The sequence below is a fragment of the Phalaenopsis equestris genome, unplaced genomic scaffold (genome assembly GCF_001263595.1).
Source record: "Phalaenopsis equestris unplaced genomic scaffold, ASM126359v1 Scaffold000473, whole genome shotgun sequence".
NCBI classification, from domain to species: Eukaryota; Viridiplantae; Streptophyta; class Magnoliopsida; order Asparagales; family Orchidaceae; genus Phalaenopsis; species Phalaenopsis equestris.
In genome coordinates, this window is record NW_018164914.1 from 80,740 (window position 1) to 94,626 (window position 13,887).

The 13,887-nt window shown below is 38.2% G+C and overlaps 1 protein-coding gene across 4 annotated transcripts in view; it reads right to left on the minus strand.

The window, feature by feature from the left end:
• LOC110027981 overlaps window positions 1-13,887 on the minus strand; it is a 98,560-nt gene that overhangs the window by 68,146 nt on the left and 16,527 nt on the right. For all 4 annotated transcript variants that reach the window (XM_020729653.1, XM_020729654.1, XM_020729656.1 and 1 more), the window contains 2 exons: window positions 812-1,332; window positions 458-720 (listed from right to left, as the gene is read on the minus strand). In XM_020729653.1, coding sequence (XP_020585312.1) covers window positions 458-720; window positions 812-1,332 — 784 coding nt within the window. The remainder of the gene's footprint in view (window positions 1-457; window positions 721-811; window positions 1,333-13,887) is intronic.

Genomic DNA, 13,887 nt, shown 5'->3' on the forward strand with positions numbered 1-13,887 from the left:
TAAGAAGTAGGGGATTTGTATCCAACAAAGTGTCCATGCCACCAATGCTTAAAGATTATTATGCACAAAGTAAATTGAGCAAGTTTGAACAAAACGAGTACATGAGAAAGATGTGCATTAATGGCCAAAACATAGAAAGAGGAGGTGCCTAGCACATTAAAAGTATTTGGATTAACCTTTTATTGAAGATAAGTATGGCTTTAGATATCACAGACATAAAAAATCACAGCATTTGCAAGGAGAAAGAATAAGTTTCCAAAGAAAATTAGAAAAAAATCATTAAACTAAAGCTAACATAGACAAAAGTTGATTAATAAGGTCCAGCAACGAAGCACTACAACCATATGCAGCATATCAAAGGAACATTTCGTTAGTGACAACTTGAAAATCAAAAGACTAAAGTCTTTAAATGAGAAGATAAATAGCAGCAAACTGCATAAAAGTACAGCTCACTCACTCTGCACTTAAGCTTAGGAACATATGAAGAGCCTTCACCGTGGAAAGCCATTTCAGCACTTGGCTCTTCACTATGCTTTCTAAAGTTTGAGGTGTAGAAATCCTTATAGATGATATTTTCACCAGTCTTGCAAGTATAACATGCATCCATATCAGAGGTACTATTACATCTTTTAAGCTGATTAGTACTGTCGACAGATCTCATAGTTTCTCCAGGCCCGTCATTGGAATGAAATCCCTTAGAAAGTTCTTCCCTGATAAGATCTTTAAGAAAAATGCCGTTAGAATATTTGTTGATACAATTTATCAAACGAGGGCTTATGCTGAGATAAATACCAGCCTTAATTTAATATACCTGAATTAATTTTGCTCGCCTTAGTTGACAATTCATTCCTGGAATCCCCAGCATGCATGTCAGTACTCTTGATGACTAAATCAAGCTTACCAGCTCCTGAAGAAGCTTCTGCTTGCATAAGCTTTGCAGTTTTCTTTTTGTAGTTTCTTCCTTTTGTCCACATATTTTCAAGATTCTCAGGAGTAAGAACTTGAGTTCTTCTTTTTGTAGCAGCTTCTAGTACAACAGCCCATTCAGCTGCCCGAGGTTGGATGGGAAGTGAAGAACCTTCTTGCAACATGGTTTGGCGGCCTTGCTCCAAACCAAATGCCCCTCTATCAGCTTTACTTAATAACAAATCACTTGGCTGAATGGAACTTATAGTTCTACCATGCTCTGGCTCAACAACTGAAGTATTTTCCTCTAGCACTTTATCAACTTGAAAAGAATAAGTTGCCTCCGGAGGCCCAGAGGGAACAACCTCTGTCCCAACATTGTCATTACTTGAGAGGAAGATATATTCAATCAGTTCATTGACGTACCTAACAGATATATTATCAGCCACTGCTTCCGGATACATACGGAGATTAAATATGTGGTAATTGGTATATTAAAGTATGAACAAATCTAGAAAAGACGAGAATAATAAGAATAAAAGGAAATGAAATTACAAAACAAACCCAAAACTAAGATGGCTAAATAACTATTTAACCTTGCTTAAGAACCAGTTGCTAGTCCAACCTGATTGTTAATAGCTTTCCAAAATTAGTTTTCATTTTTTTTTCCTTTTAGTAAGACGAAATGTGATACATATATAAATAAATAAATAAATAAATACATATATATATATAAGATTAGTAAATTGGATGGTATGCATATTGTTATCCAATTATCAGATGATGTAGACTATGCTCATTTGTTTGAAGAATACTCGTTCGAATAGATGACCGTGTGATGAAAGTTTTAAAATGGGCGGTCGATTTTGATCCTCTCAATGAACCTCCTACCATTCCTATATTGCTGCGCTTCCAAGTCTGAAGTTCCATCTCTTCAAACACGAACTCTTCTCCTTAGCTATGGTTCTCAACACTGATATTCCCACAGTTAATCTGAGTCGGCCTTCTGAAACCAGAGTTTTGATTGAATGAGACATTACTTTACCTTTATTGGATGGGATCTGAATTGCCTCACAGCATCAGGGTTTTGGGCAACGGGTTAAACTGGAACAGTTCCCGCTTTACTGAACCCACTTGTTAGTGTGGAGCTCATTACAAAAAAAAAAAGGTTCCGACCTCTGTTTCGCGAAACAACCACCCACCCTTTGTCGTTTCACGAAACTGAATGAAAGTTCGGCCTCTTCATTGCTCAACTGCTCCCGCCATCCTTAAATGCAAGCAGAAGACAAAAGGAATAAAATTAATTCCTAAGTGTGATGGTGAAGATATAATGGAAAGAATAAGGTGATTGTTTTTTGTGTGGCTTCAGTGCTTTGTTAACAGAAGAAGAAGAATTAGAATTACGGGAAGAGACAAAGGCTAGGCGGAGAGAATAAAATGTTTTGTTTTATTCGGTTTTCTTCTTCGTTGTTCTCCGCATTTTTCTTCCTTGATTTACGGGGAGAAAGAAAGAAAAGTGCGTTTTCTTGTAATCATCGACGTGATCAATAGTGTGTAAATTTCTCAAGTAATAAAATCATATGCAACTCCGCAGACATAGGCAACTTGTCGAACCAAGTAAATCTGTGGAGAAAGAAAGAAAGTGTGTTTTCTTGTAATCGTCGACGTGATCAACAATGTGTAAATTCCACAAGTAATAAAATCCTATGCAACTCTGCGGACATAGGCAATTTGTCGAACCAAATAAATCTATGTGTTCCGCTGTGTTTTCTAGTTTTGTGAATTTTTTCGCTCTGTTTTTCGCTTCCTTGTCGATCATTCTATTTTATTTTATATACCACAACAAGTGATATCAGAGTCATGATTCGGATCTGAGAAAGAATGATGGCTGCAGAAGAAGTGAAAGTTTCAGGGATCGAGATATTGATGGCACAGATTTTGATTATTGGAGGATGCATATAAAGGACTATCTTTATGGGAAGAAACTTCATCTTCCGTTATTGGGGAAAAGACCGGAAAGGATGGATGAGGCTAAATGGAATTTGTTGGATAAACAAGTTCTAAGGGTTATTCGATTGACCATGTCAAGATCCGTTGCACCCAATGTCGTCAAGGAAAAAGGCTACTGCAGATCTCCTGACAGACCTGTCAAGTATGTATGAAAAGCCATCGGCGAATAACAAAGTATATTTGATGAAAAAGTTATTCAATTTGAAGATAGTGGAAGGTCGTCTGTTGTACAATGTCTGAATTATTTTAATACGATCACAAATCAGTTATCGTCTATGGAAATTAAATTTGACGATGAGATATGTGCACTGATCTTATTGGTTTCATTGTCAAACAGTTAAGAAGCTATGAGGATAGTTGTCAGTAATTCTCCAACTAAATTTAAATTGAAATATGGTGATATTCGTGATTTAATTTTGGCTGAAGAGGTGTGCAGAAAATATTTTGGCGAGATCTCAGGTTTGAGTTTGGCATTAAATATTGATTCCAGAGGAAAATCATAGAACAAGAACTCAAACAGAGGAAGATCAAAATCAAAGAATAGAAGCAGAAACAAATTAAGACCTGATAAACAAGTAACTTGCTAAAATTGTGGCAAAACTGACAACATAAGTAGGAACTGCATAAATCCTAAGAAGACGAAAAATGACAGCGCAAATGTAAAAACTGAAGAAGCGCAGGATGCACTACTGTTGGCAGTTCATAGTTCTGTTTGTGACTGAACACTGGATTCAGGGGCTTCATTTCATACAACTTTCCATCGAAAATTGATGTAGAATTATGTTGCAAGTGATTTTAGGAAGGTATATCTGGCAGATGGAGAGCTTTGAACGTGGAATGAATGGGAGATATTTACATTGCACTTTCAAACAAGAACAAGTGAACTCTGCAAAAGATCAGACACATTCCTGAACTGAAGAAGACCTCATTTCTGTTGGGCAGTTTGATGAGTGTGAACATTCAGTAGTGTTCTCAGACATCACCTGTAACGTTACTAAAGGAGCTTTGGTACTGGCTCGAGGTAAGAAAACAGGTACGCTATATATGACAACTGATTTAATTAACAGTGTTGATACTACTGTTGCAGAGAGCCCAATAGAGTTATGGCATTGCAGACTTGGGCACATGAGTCAGAGGGGTATGAAGGAACATTATTCCAGAGGTAAGCTATCATAACTGAAGTCAGTTGATCTCAGTATGTGTGAGAGTTGTATTATGAGAAAATAGAGGAATATCAGTTTCTTGAAAAGTAACAGGATGTCAAAGGCAGGAAAGTTGGATCTTGTACACACAGATGTGTGAGGACGTTCTTCAGTGGCATCTCTTGGAGTCTCTCATTACTACATCACATTCATTGATGATCATAGCAGAAAATCATAGCAGAAAGGTATGGGAAAGGTATGGGTTTATTTCTTGAAACATAAATCAGATGTATTTAGTGTGTTCAGGACTTGTAAAATCATGGTTGAGACAGGGACAGCCTTAAAACTGAAATGTCTGAGGTCTGGTAATGGTGGTGAGTAAATTGATGGTGGGTTCAAGAAGTATTGTGCAGCTCAAGGCATCAGAATAGAGAAGACCATTCCAGGGACACCATAGAAAAAAAGTGTTGCAGAGCGCATGAACAGGATCATTAATGAGCGGGCTAGAAACATGAGATTGTATGCCGGACTACCACCTATTTTCTTAGCAGAAGTAGTCAGCACTGCAGTTTATTTGATTAGCAGGGGGTTATCTGTTCTATTAAATTGTGAATTACCTTAGGAGATCTAGAGTGGGATAGATGTCAAATTTTCTTACCTTAAAACTTTTGAATGTCTTTCTTATGTTCTAATTAATTTTGATGCTCGAAGTAAGCTTGAAGCTAAATCAAAGAAATGTTATTTTATTGGCTATGGAGATGATGCATTTGGATATCATTTCTGGGATAATTAAGGAGATGATGCATTTGGATATCATTTCTGGGATAATCAAGGTCGGAAGATCATAAAAGGAACGTGATTTTCAATGAGAATGTTATGTACAAGGACAAGTCCAGTACAATTTCTGGAACAGCATTGTACAAATCTAAATTGGTAAGATTTGATGATTTATCGGATGTCACAGTACAAGGCAGACATACAGGTGATGAGGAGAGTGGATCTGGGACACCTATTCCTATTGTTTCACAGTCATTTTCAGATGAGTCCTAAAATTGCAATTCGCAGGTCAGAAAGGACTAGACGTTCTCCACAACGTTACTCTCCAACTTTAAACTACATTCAACTGATAGATAATGGAGAATCTGAGAGCTATGAAGAAACCTTGCAAGATGAAAATTCGAGCAAGTAGGAGCTTGCCATGAAGGAGATGGATTCTCTGTGAAAAAATCAGACTTGGAAGCTCTCCAACTTTAAACTACATTCTGCTGACAGATGGTGGAGAATCTGAGAGTTATGAAGAAACTTTGCAAGATGAAAATTCGAGCAGGTGAGAGCTTGCCATGAAGGAGGAGATGGATTCTCTGTGAGAAAATCAGACTTGGAAGCTAACAGATATAGGCATTACACAACAAGTGGGTGTATCAGATGAAGACTGAGCATGATAACAGTAAGAGGTACAATGCTAGACTTATTGAAAAAGGCGTTCAGCAGAAATATGGTATTGATTATTCCGAGATTTCCTCTCCTGTGGTGAAGCTCACAACCATCAGAATGATATTATTATGGTGGCTACTGAAGATCTCTTCCTTAAATAGTTAGATATGAAAACAATCTTTCTTCATGGAGATCTTGAAGAAGACATCTACATACAATAACCTGAAGAGTTCGTGGTACAAGAAAAGGAAGATTGGGTTTGTAGACTGAAGAAGAGCTTGTATACCTTGAAGCAAACTCCTAGACACTGGTATAAGAAATTTGATAATTTTATGCACAGTACAGGGTACAGCAGATCATTTCTATTATGTCAAGCATTTTGACAATTCTTATATTATTTAACTGTTATATGCGGATAACATGCTTATTGCAGGGGCTAGTATTGATGAGATCAATAATCTGAAGGGGCAGATGTCAGAGCACTTTGCAATGAAGGATTTGGGAGCGACAAAGCAAATCCATGGCATGAGAATTGTCAGAGATAAAGTCAAAGGCACGTTGAGACTCTCTCGGGATGAGTACATGAAAGAGGTACTTAAAGGTTCAATATTGATAAGGTCAAACCAGTTGGCACACCCTTGGACGTTGACTTTAGACTCAGTTAGAAGCAGTCACCTAAGTCAGAGAAAGAACGAGACTACATGAGTAAGGTTCCTTACGCTTCAGCTATTGGTCACTTATGTATTTTATGGTTTGTACCGTTACGCTTCAGCTATTGGTCACTTATGTATTTTATGATTTGTACCGGACCGTGTACCGGACCGGATATTGCCCATGCAGTGAGAGTTGTTAGCAGATACATACATAAGTAATCCAGAAAATGAACATTGGAAAGCTACAAAGTGGATCTTGAGGTACCTAAGAGACTCTTTAGAAACTAGCTTGTGTTTCTCAGGAAAGAGTTCAGAGGTACAGGGTCATGTTGATGCTGATCTCGCTGGGGACATTGATACCAGAAGAAGTACTACGGGCTATATTTATATTATTGGTGGCACAGCAATGTCATGGGGTTTTAATCTGCAGAAGACAATTTCTTTGTCTAATACAGAAGCTGAGTATATAGCAGTGTCAGAGGCTGCAAAAGAGATGATATGGCTACAGGGCCTCTTGGAAGAATTGAGCAAGAAGAATCAAAATGGCATTCTCTACAGTGATAGTCAGAGCATCATATTTCTTGTCAGGAATCCAGCATTTCAGTCCAAGACCAAGTACATTCAGATCAGGTATCACTTCAAACGGTCATTATTGGATGACGGACAGTTGTCGCTTGAGAAAATTTATGTAAACAAGAACCCTGCTGATATGTTGACAAATGGTGTTACACTTGAGAAATTGAAGTTGTGCAGCTTCAGTTGGTCTTTTAGCCTAAAAACAGGGTCTTGAGTTGCAGAGGTGGAGGACATCACATTTGAAGAAAAGGGCAACGCTACCAGAGGAGGATATCAGTTTGAGGAAAAGACATTGTAGCATGTGTATCAGTCTCCAAGTGGGATATTTGTTGATGTGGAACTCGTTACGAAAAAAAAAGGTTCCTACCTCTGTTTCGTGAAACAACGCCCCACTCTTTGTCGTTTCACAAAACTGAATAAAGGTCCCTCCACTTCATTGCTCAACTGCTCCCACCATCTTTAAATGCAAGCAAAAGATACAAGGAATTAAACTAATTCCTAAGTGTGACGGTGAAGATTTAAGGGAAGGAAAAAGGTGACTGTTTTTGTGTGGTTTCGGTGCTTTGTTAACGGAAGAAGAAGAATTAGAACAGAAAGAAAAAAAGGCTAAGCGGAGAGAATAAAAGGTTTTGTTTTATTCGATTTTGTGCTTCTTTGTTTCAGATGCTCCTCTTTCAGCTTTACATAATAACAAATCACTTGGTTGAATGTGACTTATAGTTCGACTATGTTGTAGCTCAACAACTGAAATATTTTCCTCTGGCACTTCATCTTGAAAAGGATAAGTTGCCTCCAAAGGCCCAGAGGGAACAACCTCTATCCCAAAATTGTCAATACTTGAGAGAGATGAATTCAATCAGTTCATTGGCATACCTAACAGATATATTATTAGCCACTACTTCAGGATACATACGAAGATTAAATATGTGGTAATTGGTATATAAAACAATGGACAAATCTAGAAGAGAGGAGAATATTAAGAATAAATGGAAATTAAATTTGAAAACAAACCCAAAATTAAGATCGCCAGAAAACTATTTAACCTTACCGTCCGTGCGTGCAAGCGCGTGCGTGTGCGTGTGTGCATGTGCGTGTGTGTATATATTGTGTTGCATACTCTGGTCTGTTGGTTGGCATCCACGGTAGAAGACCTTTCAAGTCGAGGGTTCGAATCCCCTCTTGTAATATTGGTCTTAAGGAGGTGGTACTCAAATTGTTATGCACATTAAGGGTAGTTGGAGGCTCCTATAATAGCCTCTGGTCATTTTTTTAATATATATAATTCTTTTGCACGGCTTTTGTCGAATTAAGGTTTCGACTCTGTCGAGCTCATCTGCGGTTTACTGTCTTCTGCGCAGCGCCCCGACCTTTTCGGTCCTCTGCCCGACTTGCAGGGCTTCTACTTGCTGTAATGGAGCTTCCTTCTTCTTCAGTTGAACCTGGCAAAACCTCTTTTGCCCACGTTGTGGGTAATCCTTAGGGAGAGACGGCGGTTTTGTTCTTCTCAAGTTATAAGAAAAATCGTGATGGTATATGTGACTGTCACTTTATTAAGAATGCAAGCAAGAAAAGTGGAACGATAGTACTTTTTTTTCTCTGAGTCAGAAATTTTAACCATGACTGACAAATTTAAGTTTGTTCTCATTGGAAAATTTCAATAGAAACACCCACCTATGGAGGTTATTCGGAAAATTTTTTATGACCTCAAATTAGCATGAAAGTGGAAAGTGGGGCTTATGGATGAGAGACATGTTTTGATTCAGTTAACCGTATCTGAAGACTACACTCAGATTTTCTCTAAAAAATATCTTAACATTGCTGGTAAACCTATAAAGCTACTCAATTAGTCTCCGGATTTTGACCTATTGCTGGTAAACCTATAAAGCTACTCAATTAGTCTTCGGATTTCGACCTAAATCATGAAATTCTCACTGTACCGGTATGGTTTAGTTTACATGATCTCAAGCTGCATTTTTTTTGTCATCAAGTTCTCTACTTTATTGAGGTCATCCTTGGGGATCCTTTGAAGCTAGATATGTCTACTTTCAATTTAATCAGACCCTCGATGGTCAGAATACTTGTGGAAAGGAATATTACTTTGCCTGATGTTACTGAAATCTGGTTAGGCACAACTTGTAATGGTTATTGGCAACAAAGTACCCTCGATGGTCAGAATACTTGTGGAAAGGAATATTAATTTACCTGATGTTATTGAAATCTGGCTAGGCACAACCTGTAATGGTTATTGGCAACAAAGTACCATGGAGAACAGACCCCCATATTATACCCACTGTAAGACGTTTGGTCATGTCCTTGATAAATGCCACAAGTTTCATCCTAATTTGAAATCTAAGGTTAAAGTGAATATGGGTCTAACCCCACAGCTCTGGACATTTTAGTTCCACCTGGGGAGGATACTACCAGACATGAGGTGTTTGATGCCCTTGAGGAACCGCCCATGACACTGTTGTTATTGTTACTGCGAGTGATGTGATGTTGGCACCTTCAAACCCCATTGAAAATAATGTTAGTTCCACCTGGGGAGGATACTACCAGACAGGTGTTTGATGCCTGAAAATAATGCTGATTGACTAATAATTACAAATGATAATGTTCAGACTGATAATCAGAAGAGCCTCGTCGCTCCACTTCTTTAGGAAGTATCTTACTGCGAGTGATGTGATGTTGGCACCTTCAAACCCTATTGAAAATAATACTGATTGACTAATAATTACAAATGATAATGTTCAGACTGAAAATCAGGAGAGTCTCGTCGCTCCACTTCTTCAGGAAGTATCTGGTGTTGAGACAACTCATACTTCACATATACTAGAACCTATTGTGAGTACTACGATTGGTAATCCTTCTGCCTCAGCTCTACACCCCATCAGACTGATTCTTCGGAGGAATGACAGGTCTATTCCAGGAGGAAGAAGAAGAATGGACGCCGACTCCAGCTCAGGAACATATTGGGTGATACATTAGTTACTACTGGCAATGACAATCATCTCACTAGCTTATTAGTTTGCTCCTACCATACAACTAGAGGCAGAGGCAAGACCAAATTGGGTCGCTCTCAAGCCACCTGATATTATGTATTTCGGCACTGTTAAACTTTTTATTTAAGTATCGAATGTATTTTTCTGTTTTTTTTCTAATTTTGGAACCATTTGTGGTTTTTGTGTGAGCAGGGTATCATGCTTGGACTCTCCCACACATTGTATTTGTATCTTTCTTTCTATTTAATCTATTAGCACTTTTGGGCATTCAGCTCCTACCATACAACTAGAGGCAGAGGCAAGACCAAATTGGATAGCTCCCAAGTCACTTGATACTATGTATTTCGGCACTGTTAGGCTTTTTATTTAAGTATCTAATGTATTTTTCTGTTTTTTTTCTATTTTTGGAACCATTTGTGATTTTTGTGTGAGCAGGGTATCATGTTTGGACTCTCCCACACATTGTATTTGTATCTTTCTTTCTATTTAATCTATTAGCACTTTTGGGCATTCAGCTCCTACCATACAACTAGAGGCAGAGGCAAGACCAAATTGGATAGCTCCCAAGTCACTTGATACTATGTATTTCGGCACTGTTAGGCTTTTTATTTAAGTATCTAATGTATTTTTCTATTTTTTTCTAATTTTGGAACCATTTGTGGTTTTTGTGTGAGCAGGGTATCATGCTTGGACACTCCCACAAATTGTATCTGTATCTTTCTTTCTATTTAATCTATTAGCTCATTTGGGCTTTCAAAAAATATATATATATATATATATATATAAATTAGTTGTATCAGATGCTCCTCTATCAGTTTTACTTAATAACCAATCACTTGGTTGAATGGAACTTATAGTTCTACAATGCTCTAGCTCAACAACTGAAGTATTTTCCTCTGGCACTTTATCATCTTGAAAAGGATAAGTTGCCTCCGGATGCCCAGAGGGAACAACCTCTGTCCCAACATTGTCATTACTTGAGAGGAAGATATATTCAATCAGTTCATTGACGTGCCTAACAGATATATTAACAGCCCCTATTTCAAGATACATACGGAGATAAATATGTCGTAATTGGTATATAAAAGTATGTGCAACTCTAGAAAAGACAAGAATAATAAGAATAAAAGGAATTGAAATTACAAAACAAACCCAAAACTAAGATGGTTATAAAACTATTTAATCTTGCTTAAAAACCAATTGCTAGTCCGACCAGATTGTTAATAGCTTTCCAAAATCAGTTTTATATATTTTTTTTTTATTTTCTTGTAGTAAGTCAAAATGTGATATACTCATATATATATATATATATATATATATCATTGTCAACACAAATATCAGTCGCCATCTGCTCTGCTGCGAAACCCTGGTTTGATTCCTTCGGTCGTCAATGTTTTCTCTGGTGCTCGAAGACGACACTCGACGACGACAATGAGCTCTGCGTTTGTCGTCTTCGACGAAGTGCTTCGGCGATGTTTCCCTTTCCAAGCTCCGGTTTCGAGCTGCGGTTTCATCTGCGTTCCCTGTCTGAGGTTTCTTGTTCGCAGAAGGGCGCTTTTCCGCTCGCTTCCTGCCCGGCAGAAGGTTTCCTGTTCGCATGTCTGTTCGCTTCCTGCCCGTCAGACTATTTCTTTGTCTTGTGAGGGAGATGGCATCGACGCTCCATTCCTATGCAAATGCTCTTGCCGCCGACTTTCCTGCTCAGGCCCCTCCTCCAGGTTCAGCTCCTAATTTTGCTATCGGTAAGTCCTGCAATGTTCCAGAATCTTTCCATAAGGCTCTTGAAGATGGAGGTGATCAGACTTTTATTAAAAAGCTTGGAAAAAAAATGAGAAGTCTGCACTTATTCTCACAGAGGTTGAAACTGGTACTCTCGCATCCTCTTGGTGTTTCTATCTAATGAGGAAATTCCTTTATGGTCACCCAAAACTGGAGATCATTAGGAAGGAGTTTAATACTATGAAACTATTGGACAGTTGAAACATTGGCCTACTTGACGGTAAACATATACTTATTCGATTATCTCATGATGTCGTTTACACTTGCATTTTCTATCGAAAAGTAAGGCTCTTGAAGATGGAGGTGATCAGACTTTTATTAAAAAGCTTGGAAAAAAAATGAGAAGTCTGCACTTATTCTCACAGAGGTTGAAACTGGTACTCTCGCATCCTCTTGGTGTTTCTATCTAACGAGGAAATTCCTTTATGGTCACCCAAAACTGGAGATCATTAGGAAGGAGTTTAATACTATGAAACTATTGGACAGTTGAAACATTGGCCTACTTGACGGTAAACATATACTTATTCGATTATCTCATGATGTCGTTTACACTTGCATTTTCTATCGAAAAGCTATCAATATTGACAATCGTTTTATGAAAATTCTGAAGTGGGCTGTCAGTTTTGATTCAAAAATGGAGTCCCCTAAAAATTGATTCAAAAATGGAGTCCCCTATCATTCCTGTTTGGATAAAGTTTCTGGGGTTAAAATTACATCTGTTCAACATGGAAATCTTCTACTCTTTAGCAACTGTTTACGATAAGTCTCTCAACGTGGGTAGTTCTACGTTTGTTGTCACTAGACACTCTGTGACTAGTGTATTAATTGAGAGAGATTTCACTCAACCAGCTCCTCACTCAACCAGCTCCAGATGAAAATATGGATTGGCACTATGCACAACGGGTATTGGCAAAAGGTTGAAATGGAACCACATCCTCCTTATTGCTCTCATTGTAGTATGTTTGGTCACAGCTCTATTATTTGCTATCGTTTACATCCTCATCTAAGGCCAAATATCGCTAAAGAACAACCACCTACTATCCCTGTTGAGAAGATGCAAACCGATCTTTTTCCCAACACCGCAGTTCCTGAAGAAGAATAACATACTACAACTACAGATCCGGTTGTGCTCATACCACCCATTGTTATTGAAGACTCACTCATATACCAAGACACACGAGAGTGTTCCTTTGATCCAATAACAGATCAGTTGGTACAACATGTAGTTGCTTCTAATGTCAAACAATTTGTACATCACCAACACACTTTAGACCAAGATCAGGTGAGTCAATCTTCGGAAGAGGAATGACAAGTCTATTACAGGAGGAAGAAGAAGAATGGAGGTCGACTCCAGCTCGGGAACATATTGGATAATACATTGGTTACTACTGGCAATGGCAATCATCTTACCAACTTATGAGCTTGCTCCTTTCCTAGAACCAGAGGCAGAGACAAAACCAAATGGGGTTGCTCTCCAGCCACCTGAGACTAAGTATTTTTGCATTTTTAGGCTTTTTCTTTATGTCTCAAATGTATTTTTCAGTGTTTTCTAGTTGTGGAACTCCTTGTGGTTTTGTTATGAGCAGAGTGTCATGTTTGGGTCATTCATCACATTATATCTCTATCTTTCTTTCTAGTTAATACATTAACTTATATATATATATATATATATATATATATATATATATACATACAAAAGATTGTGTCACGTACGCTTGTCTGTTAGTTGGGGTCCACGGTATAAAACCCCTCAGGTCGGAAGTTTGAATTTCCTCTGACACAATTGGCCTTAAGGAGGTGGTACTCGAATCGCTACTATATATATGTATACAAAAGATTGTGTCACGTACGCTTGTCTGTTAGTTGGGGTCCACGGTATAAAACCCCTCAGGTCGGAAGTTTGAATTTCCTCTGACACAATTGGCCTTAAGGAGGTGGTACTCGAATCGCTACTATATATATGTATACAAAAGATTGTGTCACGTACGCTTGTCTGTTAGTTGGGGTCCACGGTATAAAACCCCTCAGGTCGGAAGTTTGAATTTCCTCTGACACACGCATGCATGCACGCGCGCACACACACACATACATATAGATATATATTGAGAAAGCCCAAAGGCTAATATATTAAAAAGAAAGAAGGATACAGATAGATTATGTGGGAGGGCCCAAGCATGGCACCCTGCCCGCACGATAAGCACCACATGCAAATAGTTTCAAAAAGAAAAAATACAGAAAAATACATGAGAGACATAAACAAAAAACCAAGTGTCAAAATACGTAATATCAGGTAGCTAGAGAGTGACCCAATTTTGTCTTACCTCTGTCTATAGTTCTAAGAAAGAAGCCAACTAATAAATTGGTAAGATGAGTGTCAGCGTCACGAAT